Here is a 22,670-nt window from a genome sequence, read left to right as displayed (position 1 = left end):
CCTCCGCCTCACTCACTCTCCCCCTCCGCCTCCCCCCGAATCGATGGACACTATCGTCCCTGAAACACCAACCGACTAGGTTGACGACGATGAAATTGGCCGTCGGTCCGTGGTTCACGCTATTCCACCGTTCATAGGAGACGACGGGGCTGAATATCCGACACCCCCCGATTTGTTCTTTTACGGATCTGAACTGAAGCTCCGTACAAGGGTTTGAACGGATCTGAAACTGAAGATCCGTCTAAGGCTCTCGACGGATGTGAGACTGAAGCTCCGGCTAAGGGTTTTGACGGATCTGAAACTGCAGATCCGTCAGAGGGCTTCTACGGTTCTGAAACTCTACCTCCGTCCTATTAATCGACGGATATGAAACTTTACCTCCGACTGTGGTGTTTGACGAATCTGAAACTTAGCCTCCGTCGCAGCCGTTTGACTGGTCGGAGACCAAGCCGCCTTCACGTCCTGTTAATTGGGGGAAAGTGAAACACCTTCCATTGGTTTGGTTGACATCGAGGAAGGCATGGCCGCAGGAATGCAGCCGGCGGTGGAGCCAAACAGGGAGTACACCGACAATGAAAAGGCAATGCTATTCATCATGTTTCCTTGCCTAAAGGATCTCCTGTATGTTGTGAGTTTCTTTCTGATTCAAAGCCACCACTTTTTAGGGTTTAGAGGCTTCTGATTTGAGGAAAATGTAGGCTATTTCTGATGTACTCCATGTTTATGTGCATTGCTCCATGTTTATGTGATATTGAGGCAGTGGGAATTAATGATGAATGTTTATGTGATACTGAGACAGTGGGAATCGATAATGAATGTTTTTGTGTATTACTGTGGCTGTTGTAAGTGTAATGTGTTGCCTCTATGCCTTGTGTTGTTGTCCATATGCCCTGTGATGAAGCTTTTCTGAGGGAAAGCTCAACCACCCCTTTGTATGGTTTGGAGGCTGTGTTAGTGTCCTCTGAGGTCCCTATGCATTGTGTTGTTGTCCATATGCCCTGTGATTAAGCTTTTCTGAGTTGGGTGGTTGGCTAATTAGATGGAATTCAAACCCATCAGTACTAGCAAGTGACTCAAACTGTTGGTCAGCAGCTCTTAGGTTAGGTTTGGCATTATCTTGCTGGATGAAAATCTTCTTGCTTGCATTGGCTGGCCACTTGGCCTTGATTGTTGGTATAATCTGTGAATGATATGTGTATGTGATTAAGTGATGACATTAATAATGTCTGATAGCTTTAATGACAGAAAAAATTGGCATACCTGGTTTAGGAGACAAGCTGTCGTTACTTCCTTGTTAATTGATTGAATATGCTTTGTCTTAATTGTCCCTTTTGGCCTGTTCTTTGAACTTCTTTTGGCTGGTACTTCCTCTGTGAATGAGAATAAGCCTATTTTACCATCAAATATGATTTCTCCATCACTGCCAATAAGTGGCCTACTAACAGCAGCCATGAACATCACTTTAGTGATGAATCTCTTGGACTTACAGGACCTGTAAGGCACATCCTCATCCGACAAAAGGTAGTATCTATCTGATGTCTTTGTCATGTAGATCCATTTCTCGTCAATATGAACAATGTTGTGCATTGAATGGTAAAGAAGTTTACCTTCAGCTAATGTTGGCTGAATATGAGCAAGACACCATTTCATCCTGCAATTCTGTTGGTTTCAGTCAGTGTAGGCTTGAGTGCACTTGTATGAGGTTTCAACTGATTACTCTTAATAAATCTACCAATTGTTGTCTTGCTTACTTCCATCCTAGAAGCAACCTTCCTTATTGTTGATCTCTCAAGCATGGACAGGTTTCTAAACTTTTCTTCATCTAGCATGAGTTTATCTTTGTGTTGATAACCTGTTGCTTTGCCTTGCATCATAACAGGTTCCCCTCTGTCTATTTGCTGCTTGCTGATCTTCCAAATTCTCAGTGCTGTCCTTTTATGGATGTTGAATATTTTGGCTGCCTCTGTAAAGGAACCTCTTGGCAGCACTCCAGCTTTACTTTGCTGTAGAAGAAACTGTGCAATGAGGTTTTTTTCTTGGCTGTTCAACTCTAATGAGACCCGCTGCCTTCCACCCTGCCCCTGCTCCTGATGCTCATACTCACGGTCCAACTCTCGGACCACCTCAAGCTCCATTGCCCAGTGATGAAGATTTTCTGAGGGCATTTCACTTTAAATAGGTTTTCCTTTTTTTTTTTTGTTTTGGTTGGTGGGAGTGAATGAAGTAGAAATGAATATATTTATAGGAGTTGGTGGACTTTGAAATTCCTTGTAAATGTTCTCTCCTTGGTTGTACAAATTCCCTCCATGGAATGAAATTGGCATTCCCTCTTTTTTTTGGCAGGAGTTTGAATTTGAGCCCTTTTTTCAATCATCTTCTCTCTTCATTTCAATGGCAGTGTAATTTTTTTCCATTCAATTTTGGCAACACCAAGTTTAATTAATTAAGTGTAATCAATGGAATTTATTTAATCACTACACCATTATTTAATCCTCCAAAATTTATTTGCACATTGAATAGTTCAAACACATTTATTACACAAAAAGTCAAAGAGGTCTCACATTTCACTACCTAACTCCATTTATTACACCACACATTCAAACACTTCCTTAAAACCCGTGTCCGGTCAAAGAGTGAATTCTAATTGGGGACGGAGGGAGTATTATATACTAGCAAAATAAAATTCCTAAAAGATAAAAAATATTTATTGCACAAAATAGAATATTAAAGAAATTTAAATGACATGATTCTTATTTTGTAAACGAATAATTTTTCCTCTTTGAAAAATCAACCAATATGTACTACGTATAATATTACTTGCAAAATTAAAAGTTGAATTAACAATAAAAGGGTTAATAATTTTTAAAATATAGATGACGTAATAAAATAAAGTTTTCAAATAAAAGTGTATTTTCTCCAACTTTTACTTTGCTAAAAATGAAAAATTTATTTATCTTCATATCATTATGATGGTTTAAATAAAATGAACTAAACAACATAAATGAATAAGAAAAACTGTAATAATATAATATTTTTCCTACAATTGTAAATAGGGTCAGATTAGTCATAAAAATATACCATTAATGATGTTATCAAATCAAAATAAATTAATCATATCCGATTCAAATTTGATGGGCATTTTGTATATACAATTTTTATAAATTTGTCTTTACTCAAACTTTAGCTAGAACATGAAAGACACCAAATCGAGTAAGATAATATTATTAATATTATCTCACATGTTGAATTAGTTGGCACTAGAAGATCATGAAAATGATACTTCTTCTAATTGTATAATTGTAGAATGAGGTAGTGATAAAATGCAAACTTTATATATTATACAAAATTCAAAATTTTCAATACAGTGTCAACAAAATATTAACACTATGTAAAATTTCAAGATTTTGACGTCAACACAATGTAATACAATATCTAGGGATGTTAATCTAGCCCGAAACCCACGGGTCGATCCGAATAACCCAGTAAAATCATAGGGTTAGGGTCGGAAAATCGCAACCCAGATACAAAATAGGGCTACATGGGCTGACCCGTTCGGGTCGGCGGGTTATGCTGGCTGGCCCAGGTGGGTTGCGGGTTAGCCCATGGGTTAAGCATTTAAAATAAAAAATATAATTAAAATTTTGGGTTATATATATGATATATGGTAATCATGTCTTCTCTCTCAAATTGAAAGTTAGTGTTATATGGAATAAAGATGTTATTAATATTTACTCGTATTAAACGCCGTATTACGTTTTTCCTCTCGAAGAAAATTATCCGGTTGAAGTTTCAAAAGTTATTGATGTAGAAGAATGTCATTCAACTCTATATAGTTTATATATACTATCTTTTTCAACTACTTAGAATATATTTTTTTGGGTATACAAAAGAATGTCATTCAACCCCTTTGAAATGCATGATTTTCGTTTAATTGTGTCGGATTCACGTGTGCTACTAATTAGCGATATGTTTATGTATTTTGTTTCAATTTTCAATTGCTTTTATTTTTTTCTCTTGATCACTTTCATAATACTTTACTATTTACGACAATCTATTTTTTTTACAAGTTAGAAATTAGATTGGATAGAAAGTACTCCCTCCGATCCTTGTTAATAGAGGCATTTCTTTTCGGCACGGAGTTTAAGAATATTGTGTTAAATGAATGGTGAAACAAGTAAGAGAGATGAAGAGAGAATAAAGTAAAAGGGAAAATTACTTTTTGCCAAAAATAGAAATGACTCAATTAACTTGGAACTTCGCAAAATAGAATGGAGTGAGTAACATATAAGATCACTTTAAACCCGACTAGCCCGTGGGTTAGCTCGAAAAGCAAAGATTTAGGGTTAGGGCCGAAAATTTATAACCCAAAAAATTCACAACCCGAATAACCCGCACCCAAGTAGCCCGACAACCCGAGTGGATTGGCCCGAGACCGAGCGGGTTAGCCCAATTGACATCCCTAACAATATCAACACAATGTCAACACAGTGTCAAACTTTGACATTGTGTTGATAGTTTCTGTTGCTGTTATTTTGTCATCTGCTGACATTTTTTAATGGTCCAGGTCATAATTTGGAGTTTGTACAATATTTAGAGTTTGCATTTGATTACATTCCTTGTATAATGATTGTTATGTTTAATTTTATTATCTAGCTACACACATTTAAATAAATATAGCTCTAATTGAGATTCGCTTGGAGTGGGTTTATGAGAATCGTAGTTCAATCAATGCAATTTGATCGGGTCGTATAAGTGACAGAATATTTAATTTTGAAATAATTAAATAATTTATGATTGATATACGCTCCGAGTAGATGATTGTGATATATTCACTTTCTCTAAAACGATTCCAGGTGAGTGATAAATAATATATTAAAGTATATCACAATAATATGGAGTTATGTAATTAATTAATCCCTATTGGACAGGTAGACTAAACAATGTGGAAAATGAACATACATGGAAAGCTACAAAGATTTCAATGCGTGCACATTGATTGGGATGTCCAGGTACATTTTTGGAATGAACAACTACATTAGCTTTAATGGCAGAATTGAATCCACATCCTACACATTGCCTATAATTAGAGATGCATACTTTTTCATTTTCGACCCCAAGACTTTTCATGATACATTTGAAATCTTTACAGTCATATAAACTCTCTCTCTCTAAGCATTGTTCTTCTGTCGAAGCTCTGCTCTCGTCATGGTCCAATTCGCAGGAGCTCTGTTGCTAGCGGTGCTGCTACTTCAGAGACAAGTTGTTGCATCTTTGGGAATGATGATATGATCGGATTTTGTAATGTTTTAAGGCCATTATTTGGTCTGTTTTGAGTGTCAAAATTGCATTATATGTCCATAATTTGCATAATTTATCTATTTCGGTATTTTGATATGTTCTATGAGAAATATGCGAAATAGAGCCTAAAAAGATAGATAAAAGTCAAAGTTGGAAATCTAGAGCTTTTGAGAGGTCCAACAGTCTGCTGCAGCCTTGCCATATATCCCGTTACAGGGCTTAGATTAAATATAACCTTTCGATACGAAATAATTAAAAGAAATGACTTAAAGTTCCTAATAGTATAAAGAAGTGTTATTTATAATTGTTATATGATAAGAATATAAGAGTATATAAGAAAAACTGTGAAAATCATATGATTCGGAAATTTTCGTTTATCACGCAAAAGATACCTATGCGTACGACACGGATCCAAAGGGGCATTTTGTGTGAGAGAAGGGGTGAGACTCAGTTAGACCGTGCCAGCTATGCCCAAAAGTTTGGCCATGGGCTGAAACGTGCAATGCCACCAGGCCTGGCACAAGGCCGTCGAGCCATCGTGTAAGGCCATCGAGCCATCGTGCAAGGCCGTCGAGCTATCGTGCAAGGCCGTCGAGCCATCGTGCAAGGCCATCGTGCCAGGCCATCGAGCAATCGTACAAGGCAGCCGATCCATCGTGTCAGGCCATCGAGCCATCACGCCAGGTAATCGAGCCATCGTGCAAGGTCGTCTGGCTATCGTGCAAGGCCATCGTACCAAGCCGTAGAGCCATCGTGCCATCATGCCAGGCCATCAAGCCATCGTGCAAGGCCATCGAGTTATCGTGCAAGGCTGTCGAGCCATCATGCAAGGCCATCGTGCCAAGCTGTCGAGCCATCGTGCTTGGCCATCGAGCCATCGTGCAAGGCCGTCGAGCTATCGTGTCAGGCCGTCGAGCCATCGAGCCAGGCCATCGAGCAAGGCCGTCGAGCTATCGTGTTAGGCTGTCGAGCCATCGTGTTAGGCCATCGAGCTATCGTGTTTGGCCATTGAGCCATCGTGGCAGGCCATCGAGCCATCGTACAAGACAACTGATATTCGTACTAGTCCCTTGGGCCATTTTTCAAGTATTGCTAAGCCCCAACCATATGATTTGTGAAAGATATGCGATTAAAAGAGAAGTTCAGGAGTCAAGCATAGACGAATGTGAGAAAATATAATATTTTGATACTTAGTACCTGCAAGTAATTTACTTGACGTGACCCTGCCCTACATGGGCTATACAAATTACATGATTTGCATAATGCGTTTTATATTTGAGTAATACCTGAGTAAACAAGATTATAGAATATGTGACATTCCGAATACGGTTCCTCGGGTATTGCACAAAGTCGTTACATATTTGGGAATGACGATACGCTCGGATTTTGTAATGTTTTAAGGCCATTATTTCGTCCGTTTTGAGTGTTAAAGTTGCATTATATGTCCATAATTTGCATAATTTATCTATTTTGGTATTTTGACGTATTTTGTGAGAAATGTGTAAAATAGAGCCTAAAAAGATAGCTAAAAGTCGAAGTTGGAAATCTGGAGCTTTTGAGAGGTCCAGCAGTCCGCTGCAGCCTTGCCAGTGACCGCTGGCCACCAACGACCGCTGAACGAGTAGCGGTCTACTTCGGGAAAGTTGTGCTGAAAAGAGGAACACGCCCAATGACCGCTGGGGTATACGCAACGACCGTTGGGGTGTGCGCAGCGACCACTCCAGGAGATCCAGTAGCTATGAGATGATTGCCAGCGACCGCTGAAACAAAGTGCAGCAACCGCTGATCAAGAGACAGAAACTACAGAACACTCACCAGCGACCGCTGGCCCGACCTATTTTCTCCTCAAGATTTACCAAATTGTGCTGAATATTTTCCCCTAGTGTATGTTATCTACACTTGTGCTGCATTGGCAAAACTTATGTGACTCGTTCTAGTGACTGTGCTAGGGTGTTATAGTTGGAATTTGTATAACCATAACTGTGAAAGCAAATCCCTGAATTGTCATTATCTCATTTGTTTTATCTCTGTGCTTTATCTGGAAAAGTTGTTTATTTCTGTTTTACTAGATTTTACTTTCAAAAATCTCAAACCTTTTGTTTCTCCAAATAGTAAAAGAAGCTTAGTAGAAGGTAGACAATTTGTGTCTGTTTTCCCTGTGTTCGATATCCTGTACTTACCTTTAGCTATACTCTATATACCCTGTATACTTGAAGGATTATTTAGTTCAAATAAAAAGTGTTTCAGACGACACGCCAATTCGAGAGCACTACCGAGGTGTATCTCATCTTATGAAAAGAGGACTCCTCGACTCGGCTTATCTTTGACACTACAGTTTAAAGTTTCAATTAGTATTTTAATTTCAGTTTATTTCCGTGTAATTTCTCTTTCATAAGTTTTCTTCATTGAGATTGTGTTACGCCATGTTAGTGCTTTATATATTATTTTTCAAAAAAGATTAACCAACCATTTTTTCCAACTTAAAGCATCTCCAGTGGCAACCTTCCGGTAGGACGTCGGGTCGGACGTGCGGAAGGGCGTTGGGGACGTCCGCCATTGGAGCGTCGAAGGTCGGATACGGACGTCCCGTGAGGACGTGACGTCGGCGCGACGGGCGGGCGGACGTCCGCCATTGTGGCGTCCAGTCGGACGTCCCGTTTTTAAATTTTTTTTTAAAACTCTATATATACGGCTCGTTGAATTTGCCGACATGCGGCAAACAGATGCCCATGTTCGACTTCAGCAGGATATCATCGAAGAGGTTTGGACTCGGAGGGGTTGACGTGATAATGTATGAAGTTTTTTTTTATTAGTATGTAATTTTTTTTTCGAATCATGTATGTTTTTTCTGATGAAGTTGTTAATTTTTCCCGTTCGTATTCTCGGTCAAATTTTATTTCCGTAAATGTAAATTGTTTTATTTGTAAATGTATAATTTTTTTTATTGCGGGATGTCCTAGTGGGAAGGGCGATGGGAAGGGCGGATTGTGCAGTGGATGTCCTAGTGACGTGGTAGTGGGATGGGAAGTCCTAATGACGTGGCAGGAGGTGTTTTTGGAATGTCCTAGTGGATGTCCTAATGGGACATCCGCCCACTGGAGATGCTCTTAGTTCTATGTCCTTTTCGTCTAATAGAAATTTTGCAATGATTAATTGTTTAATGTTGACTTCTATGTTGTCAGTGAACTATGATTTATATATCACACTTAATGTGTGTAAAATAACAACTTAAATGTTTCATATAGAAATTTTGATGTACGTATGTATCATAAATAAATTTACCAAAGTAGTGTATTTTATAAGTCATCCCTGAATTTTAAAAATATCGCCTATGATACTTGGATTTTGCCATAATCACGCCGGAAGTATTTTTTACTATTCATGGTAATTTTTGGGCAAAAATATATTCCAAAGCAATTTTATAGATGAAGGGAAATTTTTTCCATTCATAAAAGTGGAATACTTGAGGTACTGGATATGATGTTTTCTTATAATTTGAGTGCTTGAAATGATACTTTCCACTTCACTTTTTTAATCACTTTATATCAAATCTTCGTTTATTTTCTTTGTCTTATGCTTTCTTTGTCTTAAACTTCTAGAAAGTAAAAATTTTAAAAAAACTAGTATGATCTTATAAAATTTATTAAATAAAATTGTAATTATAAATTTAATTATTAAAATATTTTGTAGCTAAATTTATACGGTTGACGGCGGAAGTCTAGCGGCGGTGGTGGTTGAAAGAGGCGACGGGATTTGTCAAGTTTTGTGAGGGGCGAATAAGGGCAATAAGGAAAGAAAGAGAAGTGATGCCGATAGTGGAGAAGGGAGTATTTTGTGGGTCTTTTATTTTTGGGCTCACAAATTTGTTTTGGAGGAGTTTAAATTGGGCTACTCCCTTGGGCCTCTTAATTAAGTTAAAATTAAATCCTTGGACTGAGGTGGTAAATAAATCGTTGGGCTAAGGAATAAATTAATTGCGGGGATTATTTCATTAATTCTCGGAATAATTCGAAGGATGAATAATTTGTAGCCAAAGTCAATTCGAGGAGAAATTTAATTTGTGAAAGTTTAATTACACGCTAAATAAAATCTTAGGATTTAATCTGATATCGTGGAGGAAATAAGAGGAGTCAAAGGAGGAGTTGTGGGTGTAAGCGGCCGACCGGCGTCGCATGGGCGGCCGCCGAATAATCGAAAATATGCAAAAATTCTAGAAACGAGATAGAAAGACTTTAATTAGGGTGCATGCATTCTAATTAGTAGTTTTCTTGCGCTAATTATTGTGTTATTTTATTTATCTAAAGGAGATTATTCCGTGAGAATCTAAGTTCGGAACGAGGAATATTCAATTTACGAGATCTTTTAATAGAACGAGGTGGATTTTTTTAATTTAAGAAATACCGCAAGAAATATTTTGGGCTTTGTTCTCAATGATGCTAAATGCTATGACGTGAATTAAATGATTGCCATGCCGTGTTTTGGATTTTGTGGAATACCTATTTGCCCTAGCTTTTTGCTGGTTGCCTGGCTTTGCTAATGCTTAATCGGAGTCGGGTCTGAGTATGGGCCGCAAACCCTGCTTAGATTAGTGTACACCATGTGGGGACCGTGAGCTAGCTTTCGCGCAGTTGGCCGGTCCAGTGACCATTTGGAATGTGGCCACATTCCCGTTTCACGAGTTATTTCACATAGTGTATAGACAACGAAAAAATGGTTAGCCGACCGAATTTATGGAAAAGAGATACTTTTAGTGTACTTGGGTTCTTTTTAAAGCTAAACCTCAAGGTCACTCGAATTGGTTTGGCAACTATTTTTATGCAATTATTATTTTGGCAAATGTTCACTAAGTATATCAAGTTCTCAGCTCTGCATGTGTTTTTCCTATGTGCAGGTTGAGCTATGACACGTCATGGTGGGTGTTGAGTGGAGCATCTGAAGTCTACTCGTTATCTTGTAGTGATTGAGTCGCGTCTTTACACATGATTTTATTTGTTTCTCTTGAATGCTTCCGCTAAGACTATTTAATATTTTGAATAATGTGTTTTACGTTGTGATACATTAAACTCATTACCCTGATACATCTTCTTGATGATTAAATAAATTATTATACTATCTATTTATGTCCATGTATGGTTTTGCTTCAATTACCCTTTCTTCCCCACTTCTTATATCCTCCCCAGTCGATAGAGAGCTAGAACATTAGGAGTCTTAAGAACTTTTAGGAATTACAAATCTAGAATTGACGCCCCTAGTGTCTATAATCCACTTTGGGATGACAATATTTATGTGACTCGTTCAAGTTATGTATGATTTGTGATAAGGCATTGTGGTTGGAACTTGTATAAGCCATAACTGTGAAAGCATGTCCCTGAAATTCTCTTATTTCATCTGTTTTATCTCTGTTAATTTACTTGCAATTGTTTATTTGCTTTCTAATTTACTTTTAAAAAACCAAAAATCTCTGCTTCTCCAAATAGTAGAAAAAGCTTAGTAGAAGATAGACAATCCGTGATCATTTTCCCTGTGTTCGATATCTGGTACTAACCTTTAGTTATACTAGGTCTACCCTGTATACTTGCAGATATATTTAATGCTGATAAAAAGTGCATTACTACAGAGTCCCATGATCAGGCTTGCGAATCCAGCGATATAGCCTCACCGTCAGACCGGTCTATGGTTCCTGAGGTTGGCAACTCTGAAAACACTAACACCCCTCAATTTAGTTCTGACCATATGAGACAGGGAATCATAACAACCGAGGAACCTACGGTGAGTTGTAGGAGTTGTACAAGGAGTGTTCCACCCAAGAGATACTCAGCTAATTGGAAGAGGCACAAAGTAAGGTACTCTATGACAAATCTATAGTGGGAATCTGACTGAGATGGCTCGAGCTTTTGAAGTATCCTTGTATGAGAAAGATCTATCACTACCACGATTAACTGAAAAGGCAATGAAACATAAACACTGGCGGGAGGCGATGAAAAAAGAAATGGATGCACTTGTTAGGAACAACACTCGAGAGAAATGCAGATTGCTAGATGGAAAAAAACTAGTAGGGTGCCTATGGGTTTTCACTATCAAACGCCAAACAGACGGGTCTATTGAGATATACAAAGCATGATTGGTGGTAAAGAGGGTACACTCAAACCTACGGGATCGACTATGAGGAAACCTTCTCCCCTATAGTATTAATAAATAAGGTCAAACTTTGCTTTCAATAGCCGCTAGCAAGGATTGAAAACTACACCAATTTGACGTATCGAACTCCTTCCTACATGGAGAACTAAAGAAAAATGAGAAGGTCTATATGGAAGAGATACTTAGAAGAATTTGGAGGATAAGTGTACAGATTAAAGAAGTCACTCTACATACTAAAACAGTCCCCAAGAGTGTAGTTTGGGAGATTTTCACATGCAATGATCAAGTATAGGTACATTCAAAGTCATAAAAAGAGGGGTACATTCAAATATGTGAGATTTTTAGACCACTCTCTATTTCTAAAGAGAAGGGGTGACAAGTTAGCCTGTTTGATCATCTAAGTAGATGATATGATCACAACAGGGGATGATGAGAAGGAGGTTGAAGACATAAAATGAAATTTGTCCCAAGAATTCGAGATGAAAGATCTTGGAGCTCTCAAATATTAGGAATTGAAGTGCTTCAATCTAGAGAAGGAATATTTCTGCTACAGACGAAGTATATATTAGACCGCCTTGCCGAAACTGGGCTGCTAGATTTGTCACGGCCTGTATTTCCTAAGGATAGAAAACTTGAGTGATCGCGACTGGGGAAGAAAGATAAAAAGCGAAGAGAAAAGAAATTGGGGGGATGAGAACTATGGGGAAGCAATACATCAAAATAAAAAGGAGACTCCTCATATATAGAAGTATGGTTTCATAGAAGACCATCTTCACAACGAGACTTGAACCAATAAAGGATGTAACACGAATCACAATATTGTATCGATTCAAACTCAATGTGTGAAGAAACAACACATTCTACATCAAGGCTTCAAAACTCGACCTCAACACCCACCACAGATCCATCATTAGCTAAACCTTCACATAGAAAAAATACATGCAGAGCTGAGCAGTCAGTGAAGTCGGGTTTTTTCTTTATAAATTCTGAGTCACTAAATATCTTTTCCATTTTTAAAAAATTGACATACTTGGGGATTGGCACAAGATTTTATGCGATGTAGTTTTGTGTATTAGGTGGAGAGAGAAAATAGTATATTTATATTAATGTGAGAGAGAACTTTTTTCAAAAAGGAAATGTGACATCTTTTGTGGGACAAACTAAAAAGGAAAGTCTGACATCTATTATGGAATGGAGGGAGTACCAAATTATTGTAAACCGAGAATGTGACCACATTCCACGACGTTCACTGAATTGGCCAACACGTATTAGCTCACAGTTCATGGTGTATACTAGCTAAGCAGAGTTTGCTGCCCCTACTTCTGCCTTTCTCACACATAATGAGCCCATAATTCCATTGAGGCAATTAGCCTCGTCCATCTAGCCTCATCGGATAGACAAATCATAAAACAAAATCATGGCAAGACAAACATTTCATTTTTCACGAAGCGTAAAATAGTTTATCATTTTTCCCATACACAATGGGTAGACAGGTCCCACCGTAGGGTAGTTCGAAAGCCCACCTCAAACGCTTAGGTGATTCCTTAACACAGATCTCGTACTTTGACATAAAATCGCTTGAGAAAAACCTTTTCACATAATTCACAATTAGCGCAAAAACAACACTTAGCAAATAAATGCAAGCGTCATGGTTATTTAGATTTTCGGTGGCCGCCCGAGGCGTCGAGGTGACGCCGGTCGGCCGCTTTCGCTTTTACTAAATCACTCCCTTTGCCCCTTCATGCATACAAAATCCAAAAATTTCATTACCATAAAAACTACAATTAAGGGTCCGTTCCGTACACGGAATTGGAATTGGAATTCTATGGAATTGAAATTACCAAATCCTATGTTGGTAAAATGAAGAATTGATATGAAATTGAATTGACATGTTTGGTAAATATGCACACACTACCACACTACACACACTTTACACACTACACACACTTTACACACTACACAAACTACACATACTTCACACACTACACAAACTACACATACTTCACACACTACACACATTTCACACATTTCACACACTAAACACTCACTACACATGTTCCACATATTTCACATAATTCACACACTTCACACACTACACACTACACATTTTACACACTTCACATACTACACACATTATACACACAAAATACACACATTGCACACAAAATAAATACACTACATACGCTATACACAAAATATACATATTATACACATAATACACACACTTACAAATTTTACACGAGGTACACACACTACACACACTTCACACAAACTAAAATTTCAAAAATAGTTTAGTTTTTAAGTTTTTCAGTTTTTCGGTTTTATTCAGTTTAAACTTTTGAAAAATTTCAGTTTTTCGATTCAATTCGGTTTGGAGCGAAAAAAAAATCTAAAAGCTGAAAAAATTCAAAAATAAGATGCTTGAAATGTGTGAAATGTGAGTAGTGTTTGTAGCGTGTGAATTGTGTGTAGCGTGTGAAATGTGTAGTGTGTGTGAAATTTATGTAGTGTGTGTAGTGTGCAAAATGTGTTAAATATGTGTAGTATGTGAAATGTGTAGTGTGTGAAATGTGTTAAATATGTGCAGTGTGTGAAATGTGTGTAATGTGTGAAGTGTATGAAATGTGAGAAATGTGTGTAGTGTGTGTAGTATGCGAAATGTGTGTACTGTGTGAAGTGTGTAAAGTGTTTGTTGTGGATCTATAAGAAATTTTATGACTATTTGGATTTTGGAGTTACAATTTTCTATTTTTTATATGGAACTCAAATTGTGGAATTGGAATTCAATTCCAAATCCAATTATTTTTGTGATTCCGACCAATGGATTTGGAATTGGAGGCTCCAATTCCAATTCTAAGCTCTCAATTCCATGATACCGAATGCACGCTAATTATTCACAATAGGATTATCCCATAAAATAATTAATTATTAGTTCAGGGAACAAATAAATAAACCCAATCAATTAATTAATTATCCAACTAGCACAATAGGTGTTACACCAATCAAACCGGTTACAGTTTAATTGTCAAATCAAACCGGTTACCATTTTGCGGTAAATCGTCCGAACTGTAATCCTTGGGCATCTTGATGCACTATTTTTTAGCACTACAACTATTTTGAAGTATACAAGGCAGAAATAGTATAGCTAAAGGTCAGTACCGGGATATCGAACTCAGGGAATATAATTGCAAATGACTATCATGTACTAAACGTCAAATACTATCTAGAGAAACAAGAGTTTTGGGGTGAATTAGTTAACTAGGCAAAAATAAATAAAGCAAATAAAACGAAGCGTGCAAATAACTAAAGTAAATCAGGCAAAAGTCGAATTCCAAGGATAGAGCTTTCACAATTATGGTTTACTCAAAACATAGTTACGATACCCTAGCACAATCCATACTTTAGGGTTCACTAGAATGAGTTACATAAATATTGTTCATGCTGCACAAAGTAGATCACATACACTAGGGGTGTCAATCCTAGATTTGTAACTCCCAAAAGCACATAAGACTCCTAGTGTTCTCGCTCTCAATTAACAGTGTCGTTTTAAGGGAAGCTAATTGTAATATCAACTAAGCTCTTCTAACTCGCAAACCTCCTTTCACGATAATGTTCCAAGTCAATATATCATTATAAAATGTGTCTCTCAAACATGAAGTAATTATTCAACACTTAGAATAGAAACGGAGTAATGAACAAAACAGATACCAAAAACTGGAATTGTATAAACCAATAAAAGTTACTAACGCATCCCAAGAATTCTTATAGTTTAGCTAATCACAGACAAATAGCAAAAACTACAAATTAAAATACAAAATATAAAGAAAAAGTAAACAAAACCCAAGATGAATTGTTGTGCAATCTTTAGTCTTCTCTTGCTTTACTCCAATCTCCACGAGGATGGAACGATAGATGAAGAATTAGGCTATGAGGTATATATAGGCTTGAAAAAAGTTTAAAGTTGGTAAAAGGCATCGTCCAAGTAATAGGAAAGATGGAAATTACGGGCCCCATAGGTTAAAGGAAAGATTTGGCTTCACAAGGTAATAGTTTCTTTCCTTTCTTGAATTTCCGCCTAAATTCAGCTCTTGACAGCATTGCGCGACTTTGGTAAAATGGTGACAACTTTATCCACAGAATTCCGATTGACATGATCAAGGTACCATCGTGAAGATCTTTCGAAGAAGAAGAGAATGGTGTCTAGAAAGACCTGATTGAAAGTCAGAATCGCCAGAAAAATGTGTTTGAACGAGGATTACCGCGCGCGAACAGGCCCAGCGGGCCGGTGGACAGCTTCCGAGCTCTTTGGAATGCTTTTCAGCGACCGCTAGGTTGCCCTTTAGTTCCAGCTTTCGAATTTTGACATTTTTATAACCTTTTTCAGCTCTATTTTACATATTTCTCACAAAATACGTCAAAATACCAAAATAGATAAAATATGCAAATAATTGACATGAAATACAACTTAGACACTAAAAAACGGACCAAATATTGGCCTTAAAACAGTGCAAATCCGAGCTTATCACATCTCTACTCACGGCTAATCTCTCTCTTTCGCTGGCTGTCTCCGGTCGCAACCGCCATCCGATGCCGCTGCCGCCTGATCTCTGTGGACAGCAGCTGTCGTTGCTTCAGCCGCCGTCGCCGCTGCACCGCCGCCACTGCTGCTGCTACGCGCCACCGCCGCTGCCCCGTATATCCCCCGTTTAATTATCGAATTTTAAGTTTGACTCTTTATTATCTTGATTATATAAATGCAAAAGATGAAAGAAAATATGTGAAATTGGTGGATGAAGGTATACCTCTCGACTTGATAGGAACTTGAAATCTCTTTCTTCTCTCTCTCGATTTTTCTTCAACAACAGGGGTGTAGATAAAGATGGAAATTTGAAAAGATCTTGGAGTGGGGAGGGAGTAGTAGGCGTGTGATGTGGGGAAGGAAGAAGAAGGGAGACTTTTCCATGGATTTATTTGACTTTGGGCTAAGAAAGTAATACTCCATTTGTCTGTTAAATTTTGTCATATTTTGAGAAAGCATAAATTTTAAAAAATGTAATGAAATAAGTTGAAAAGTTAGTGGAAAGTGAGTTATATTTTTATATATTAATTTTATAATAAAATGTGAGTGAGAATAAGTTAATGGAATATGAGGTCTAAAACTAAAAATGAAAAAAAGTGAAACATGACAACTTTTATGAGACGTACGGAAATAGAAAAATGTAACAAAATTTCGGGGATGGAAAGGAATTTAAGAAAAAAGGTACAACAAGCATTTATTTATTTATTGGTACAAGCCCAATTGGTGCATTTAATTAATTGAACAAAAGACTTTAATTGTTTTAGTGAACCTAAAATAATAACCACATTCACATTATTTATTTCTTTTGAAAGTCCAAGGGACTTGGGAAATAACATGTTCCTATTTCCTTGAATCTTAAACTCGTAATTTCCCATTCGCAACAAATAAATAATTAAGCATTCGGTGTTGTGCCAAGCATTAATTATTGAAGTAAAAATCACAATTATCATTTGATCACAATTATCACTTGATCATAAGCAAGTGTTTATCAAGAAATTACTACTTCATCACGAAGCAAGTGTTTAGCATGAAATTTCACATTGGTCAACCATCATGTATTTATTCCTTGATCACGAAGTAAGAAAATAATTACTCACATATTTCACGCAAGTCAAAGGTGACAGAGAATTTTTTCAAGCACAGAAAAAGGGTGGGTGTTACAAAAAAATGCAAACCAGCAGACATACCATTCATGGTGAATCATGGTATAAAATTTGAAGATGGAGCAAAGGTAGCCAACGGAGGAGAGTATCAACGTCTTATAGGCAAGCTCATATATCTCACACATACAAGGCAAGACCTAGCATATGTCGTGGGAGTCATAAATCAGTTCATGCATAAGCGTCAAGAAAATCACCTGGATCCAGTGCTGAGGGTAGTTCATTAATTGAAGGGAATTGCTAGTTATGTAGTATTGTTGAGGAAAAATGATCTCGAAGTGGATGGGTACCGATGCCGACTGGGTGAGTAATCTGATAGACTAGAAATCTACTAGAGGATACTTATCTTCATTGGAGGAAATTTGGTTACATGGAAAACTAAGAAGCTGAAGATAGTAGCATTATCGAGCGCCGAATCTGAATTCCGAAGAATCAAGACTGGTTTAATTGAGATCCTATGGCTAAAGCGACAGAAAAGAGTTATTCTGTGACAACAAGGCAACAATCAGTATTTCAGAAACTCAGTCCAACATGACAGGACGAAACATGTCGTAGTGGATCGCCATTTTATCAAAGAGAAAATCAAAGGAATTGTAGAGTTCCCCTCTGTCACATCAGAAGATCAACTTGCAGACATCCTCACAAAGGCTGTAAATCCAAAGGTGTTCAAGGAAGTCTTATGCAAGTTAAGCATCAGATATGCCATTGCTCAACTTGAGGGGAGTGTCACGGAGACTTACTCAAGAAGACGCACGATAAAGAAGGCAAAGATAAGTTCATAGGTGATTGATACCCAATTACTTTGGCTAGGAATAAATTATATCCTACCAGAAATACTCTAGTAATATGCCTATATAATGGAGAACCTCACGGCGAATCAATACAACAAAACATATTGCAATCCTTTTACTTTCATTAACAATTGCCTATCTGTCAGCGGTCCGTCGTCTAACACCCAAGTAGAAGTTTGACGGAAGGAGTAATATATATGACATATAATGACATGTTCATCAACACCCAAGTAAAGATTGATAGTCAGCAAACGTGTCACTCAATACTACAATGTAGAAATGTTGAGTACAATCACATCCCACGATCGAGGGTGTGAGGGAAGTTGGAAGGTGTATATAATCATGTCCAACCCAATCAGTTTGAGGCCGTTTGGAAATGACCCAAAAACAAATCCGTGCAGGCTTGACCCAAAACGGACCATATCAAACGTCTGTTGCAGCTGACAATATAAACAAGTGGTATCAGAGCCAAGGTCGAGTGTGCCCCACTGCAGTGGCGGATCCAGGATCCGGAATCGGAGGGGGCGGAATATATAGTATTAGCTTGATTGAGTGAGGACATGGCTATTCTTTTCGTTGTTCGGGGTGACGCCGGAGGCAAACGGAGGGGGCGGACATGGTAATTTTACGTCCCGATAAGGGGAAAATAGTCGCACGGAGGGGGCGACCGCCCCCTCCTGCCCCCCCTAGATCCGCCACTGTGCCCCAGGATGACTCAAGCACGAGTCGGGCGTCCACCGCTTTTTCCCCGATCGATTTGAGGCCTTTTGGGAGTGACCCATAAACAAATCCGTGCGGGTTGGACCCAAAACGGACAATATCAAACTACTGTTGCAGTCGATGATCTGAACAAGTAGTATCAGAGCTAGGTCGAGTGAGGTCTAGGATGACTCAAGTTCGAGTCGGGCTCGAAAGGTCTTGATGTGTCGACTACGTATTATGTTCCCGATATGATTGTGTGCTCTAGGATGACTCAAGCTCGAGTCGGGTGTCGACTGCGTTTGCCGCTATCGGTTTGAGGCCTTTTGGGAGAGACCCATAAACAAATTCGTGCGGGTTGGACCCAAAGCGGACAATATCAAACTACTGTTACAATCAACGATCTAAACAAGTAGTATCAGAGCTAGGTCGAGTAGGGCCTAGGATGACTCAAGTTCGAGTCGGGCCCGTAATGTCTTGATGTGTCGACTAGGTATTATGTTCCCGATGTGATTGTGTGCCCCAGGATGACTCAAGCTCGAGTTGACAATATGAACAGGTGGTATCAGAGCCAGGTCGGGTGTGCCCCAGGATGACTCAACCTCGAGTCGGGCGTCGACTGCGTTTGCCGCTATCGGTTTGAGGCCTTTTGGGAGTGACCCATAAACAAATCCGTACAGGTTGGACCCAAAGCGGACAATATCAAACTACTATTGTAGTCGACAATCTGAACAAGTAGTATTAGAGCTAGGTCTAGTGGGGCCTAGGATGACTCAAGTTCGAGCGGGCCCGTAATGTCTTGATGTGTCAACTACATATTATGTTCCCGATGTGATCTAGATTGAGGGGAGGTTTGTTAACTATAAACTCATCCCACATCGGAGTCTGAGGGAAGTTGAAAAGTGTATATAATTTCCGTCTAACCCTAATCAATTTAATGCTTTTTGGGAATGATCAAAAAACCAATATGTGCGGACTTGAATTAAAGCTGACAGTGTTAAACTACTATTTCAGCCGACTATCCAAACAAAAAATTTGTCATGATAATCAAATGTGCTCTCATAAACTTTTCAATAGCTCGAAGCAAAATATATATGACATACTGAAATAATCATCAGTACATTTACTAACGTGTGAATAAAATGTTTGAAAATTATTTAATAATTGTCATTCAAACATTGCCAACTTTTCTTGTTCAGCCTTGAATTCTCAAGGACGGGCCACGTCAGGCTTGTTGCAGCATGGGCGGCAGTAGTGGGTATGGCATGGGCGGCCGCAGGTGATAGAGCATCTTCCAGGGTTCCAGCTCCCCATATTCGAAGGATCATCTGTATTATTTAATAAACATATCATTTTAGAAGAATTAAATTAAATGCTTTTGACTGTACTTCCTCTGTTTTCACGGTAAGTTAGTTAGACAGGTATATACAAAATGTATATCAGGATTGTATTTTTATATTAGAATTATAATTAAATGGAAACTCTAGAAACTCTAAATCATGATTTGAATTATTAGAAAATGTTAAAAGATTACAAAGGAATAACAATAGAAAATATCAACATAGTGTCAACAGTTGACACCGTGTTAATATTGTGTTGCATCAAAATCTTGATTTTTTATATTGTGTTGACATTATATTGACGTTGTGTTGGCACTGTGTTGAAAAGTTTGAAGTTTTACCATATAGTATGAGTTTACATTTTATCATATACTTCTCCCGTCCCACGAGAATATGCACTCTTTTCTTTTTCATTCGTACCACAAGAATATACACTTTCTAATTTTTAAAATTATTTTCTCTCTAATGAGGTGGACCCATTCCCCACTAACAATACTTTAATTACCTTTTCTCTCTACATCTCTCTTACTTTACTAATTTTGCATTAAAACTCGTGTTATCCCCAAAGTGCATATTCTTTGGGGATGGAGAGAGTATATATATATATATATATATATATATATATATATATGGATGTATTCATTTCCTTTTTTGCATATTTTCTCCTTTTTCCTTCTTGATCTCAGCCCCACGATTTTGTCATCCGACGGTTAGATTAGTGCCACGTGTCATTTAATAATGCAGATTTTCCGTTGAATAATGCACACCGACTAATAATGCACCATTATAGTGTAATAATGCAGATCATCTGGACCATTGATGAATGAGATCTAACGGCTCATATTAAGAAGAATAAAGGATCTAAGGGATGAATAGGAGAATAACGCTCCCCTATATATATATATATATATATATATAGGGGTAGTGATAAAATGCAAACTCTAAATATTGTAGGAACTTCAAACTATGATTTGGACCGTTAAAAAATGTTAACGGATGACAAATTAACAACAACAAAAAATGACAACACATATTCAACATAATGTCAATGCAACATCAACCGTTGACACTGTGTTAACATTTTTTGTTACTATTATTTTGTCATCAGTTGATATTTTCTAACGATCTAGATCTTAGTTTGAAGATTGTATAATATTTAGAATTTGTATTTAATTACATCCCTGAGTGGAATAAATACCAAACTATAATTATAGTGTTACAGAGTGAAGAAAGAGCATACTTGGGTAGTAAGGATAAATTTGTTCAGATAATTTCCTGGAAACAGCTACCTGAGGGAACATTATGAGAATTAAGAATAGCAAATATTCAAGAAATGTAATTACTTTTCCACCCATACTACTGGAGATTGAAATTTAGAGGATGAGAGTTTGTGCTGGATTTGTTCCTCAATTTATAGATACATTTGAGCGAAATTTAGACGATGAGAGTTTGTGTTGGATTTGCTCCTCAATTTATAGATACATTTGAGCTATTGGGTGGTGGAGAATTTTCGGATATAATTAGCTAGTTTATAATAATTGAGTGCGTGGAAATTTAAAATAATCAAATATAAGAATACGTGACAAATTAGGCTCCTTTATTGACTAGTTCCTTGAAACAACATGATAATTACAACTAGATAGGCAATTGTTTCCAATTCTAATTTCTCTAAGTTAATACCCAACTTAGTTATTATTATCATCCAAACTTAATATTTGTGACATCTCGAGCTTAGAATTGGTAAACAAAGAAGTGGAAATTGTATCTAAGAAAGTGTTGTTTGTAGTGATAGAGTTCTTCTCGCTGATGTAAAGTACCCAAACATGTTGGTCTTTCTCCGGTCAATGAGTTAAACTCCCACATTCATCACCTTCAAACAATGCATATACTGGTTTGATTATATTATGAAGATTTTACATCCCAAATGATAGTAATATGCATGGGCTGTCGAGATGTTAACTATGTAGCCCAAGCATGGGTTGTTCTGTATGGATGTCTATTTATCTTTGTTTTATAGACAAAGATACTAAAGTTATTCTTGGTATGACAGAAAAAAATAAATAGAATGAAGATATGAATGAAATGGTGAAGTTATTGAATTTCCTTAGTTTTTTTTTATTGTATTCTTTTTTATTCGATTATACCAAACAAGGGAATAGAATGAAAATAGGTATTCCATTCCATTCTGTTATACCATGAAAAGTCTAAGTTGTGGTTAATGGGTCTTTCAGTTTGGGTTCATTGTGTTTCATTAGAATAATAATTTTCATTTCACTTAAAAGAAGTACATATATGTTATTTTTTTGATCGTTTAATAATTTAAAGTTAGATTTTTAATTGAGATGATATAATTAAAGCTCTACGTAGGAAACTACTCAATTAAATTCTTCTTAACACACTTATTTTCCATAAGAAATTATGCGTAGGAAACTAGCGCATGTGATTTTATCTATTGGATTGCTAGATATTTAGGTGTACTAACAAAACATGGAATAGGTTAAAGACAAATGGAAAATTAAAGCTCTGTGTAGGAAACTATTCAATCAAATTCTTCTTACCACACATATTTTCCATAATTATGCGTAGGAATCTAGCGCATGTGATTTTGTCTATTGGATTACTAGATATTTAGGTGTACTAACAAAACTTGGAATAGGTTAAAGAC

The 22,670-nt window shown here is 37.4% G+C and overlaps 1 protein-coding gene and 2 long non-coding RNA genes across 3 annotated transcripts; all 3 read right to left on the bottom strand.

Moving 5' to 3' along the window:
• Nucleotides 1-970: 970 nt before the first annotated feature.
• LOC121789191 lies at nucleotides 971-2,135 on the bottom strand. Its single transcript, XM_042187693.1, has 3 exons — nucleotides 1,752-2,135; nucleotides 1,261-1,659; nucleotides 971-1,180 (listed from the first exon to the last, which is right to left on the bottom strand). The coding sequence occupies exons 1-3, from the start codon at nucleotides 2,133-2,135 to the stop codon at nucleotides 971-973; spliced, it is 993 nt and encodes a 330-aa protein (XP_042043627.1).
• A 13,006-nt stretch (nucleotides 2,136-15,141) lies between these two features.
• Nucleotides 15,142-16,449, bottom strand: LOC121789189. Its single transcript, XR_006047992.1, has 2 exons — nucleotides 16,239-16,449; nucleotides 15,142-16,122 (listed from the first exon to the last, which is right to left on the bottom strand). It is a non-coding gene; the product is annotated as an uncharacterized LOC121789189 (long non-coding RNA).
• A 3,250-nt stretch (nucleotides 16,450-19,699) lies between these two features.
• On the bottom strand, nucleotides 19,700-21,488 carry LOC121789190. The gene is made up of 2 exons (XR_006047993.1): nucleotides 21,246-21,488; nucleotides 19,700-19,993 (listed from the first exon to the last, which is right to left on the bottom strand). It is a non-coding gene; the product is annotated as an uncharacterized LOC121789190 (long non-coding RNA).
• Nucleotides 21,489-22,670: the final 1,182 nt, after the last annotated feature.

Source organism: Salvia splendens, unplaced genomic scaffold, assembly GCF_004379255.2.
Source record: "Salvia splendens isolate huo1 unplaced genomic scaffold, SspV2 ctg164, whole genome shotgun sequence".
NCBI classification, from domain to species: Eukaryota; Viridiplantae; Streptophyta; class Magnoliopsida; order Lamiales; family Lamiaceae; genus Salvia; species Salvia splendens.
Note: the sequence above shows the minus strand (reverse complement) of the source record. Positions and strands in the feature narration are given on the sequence as shown.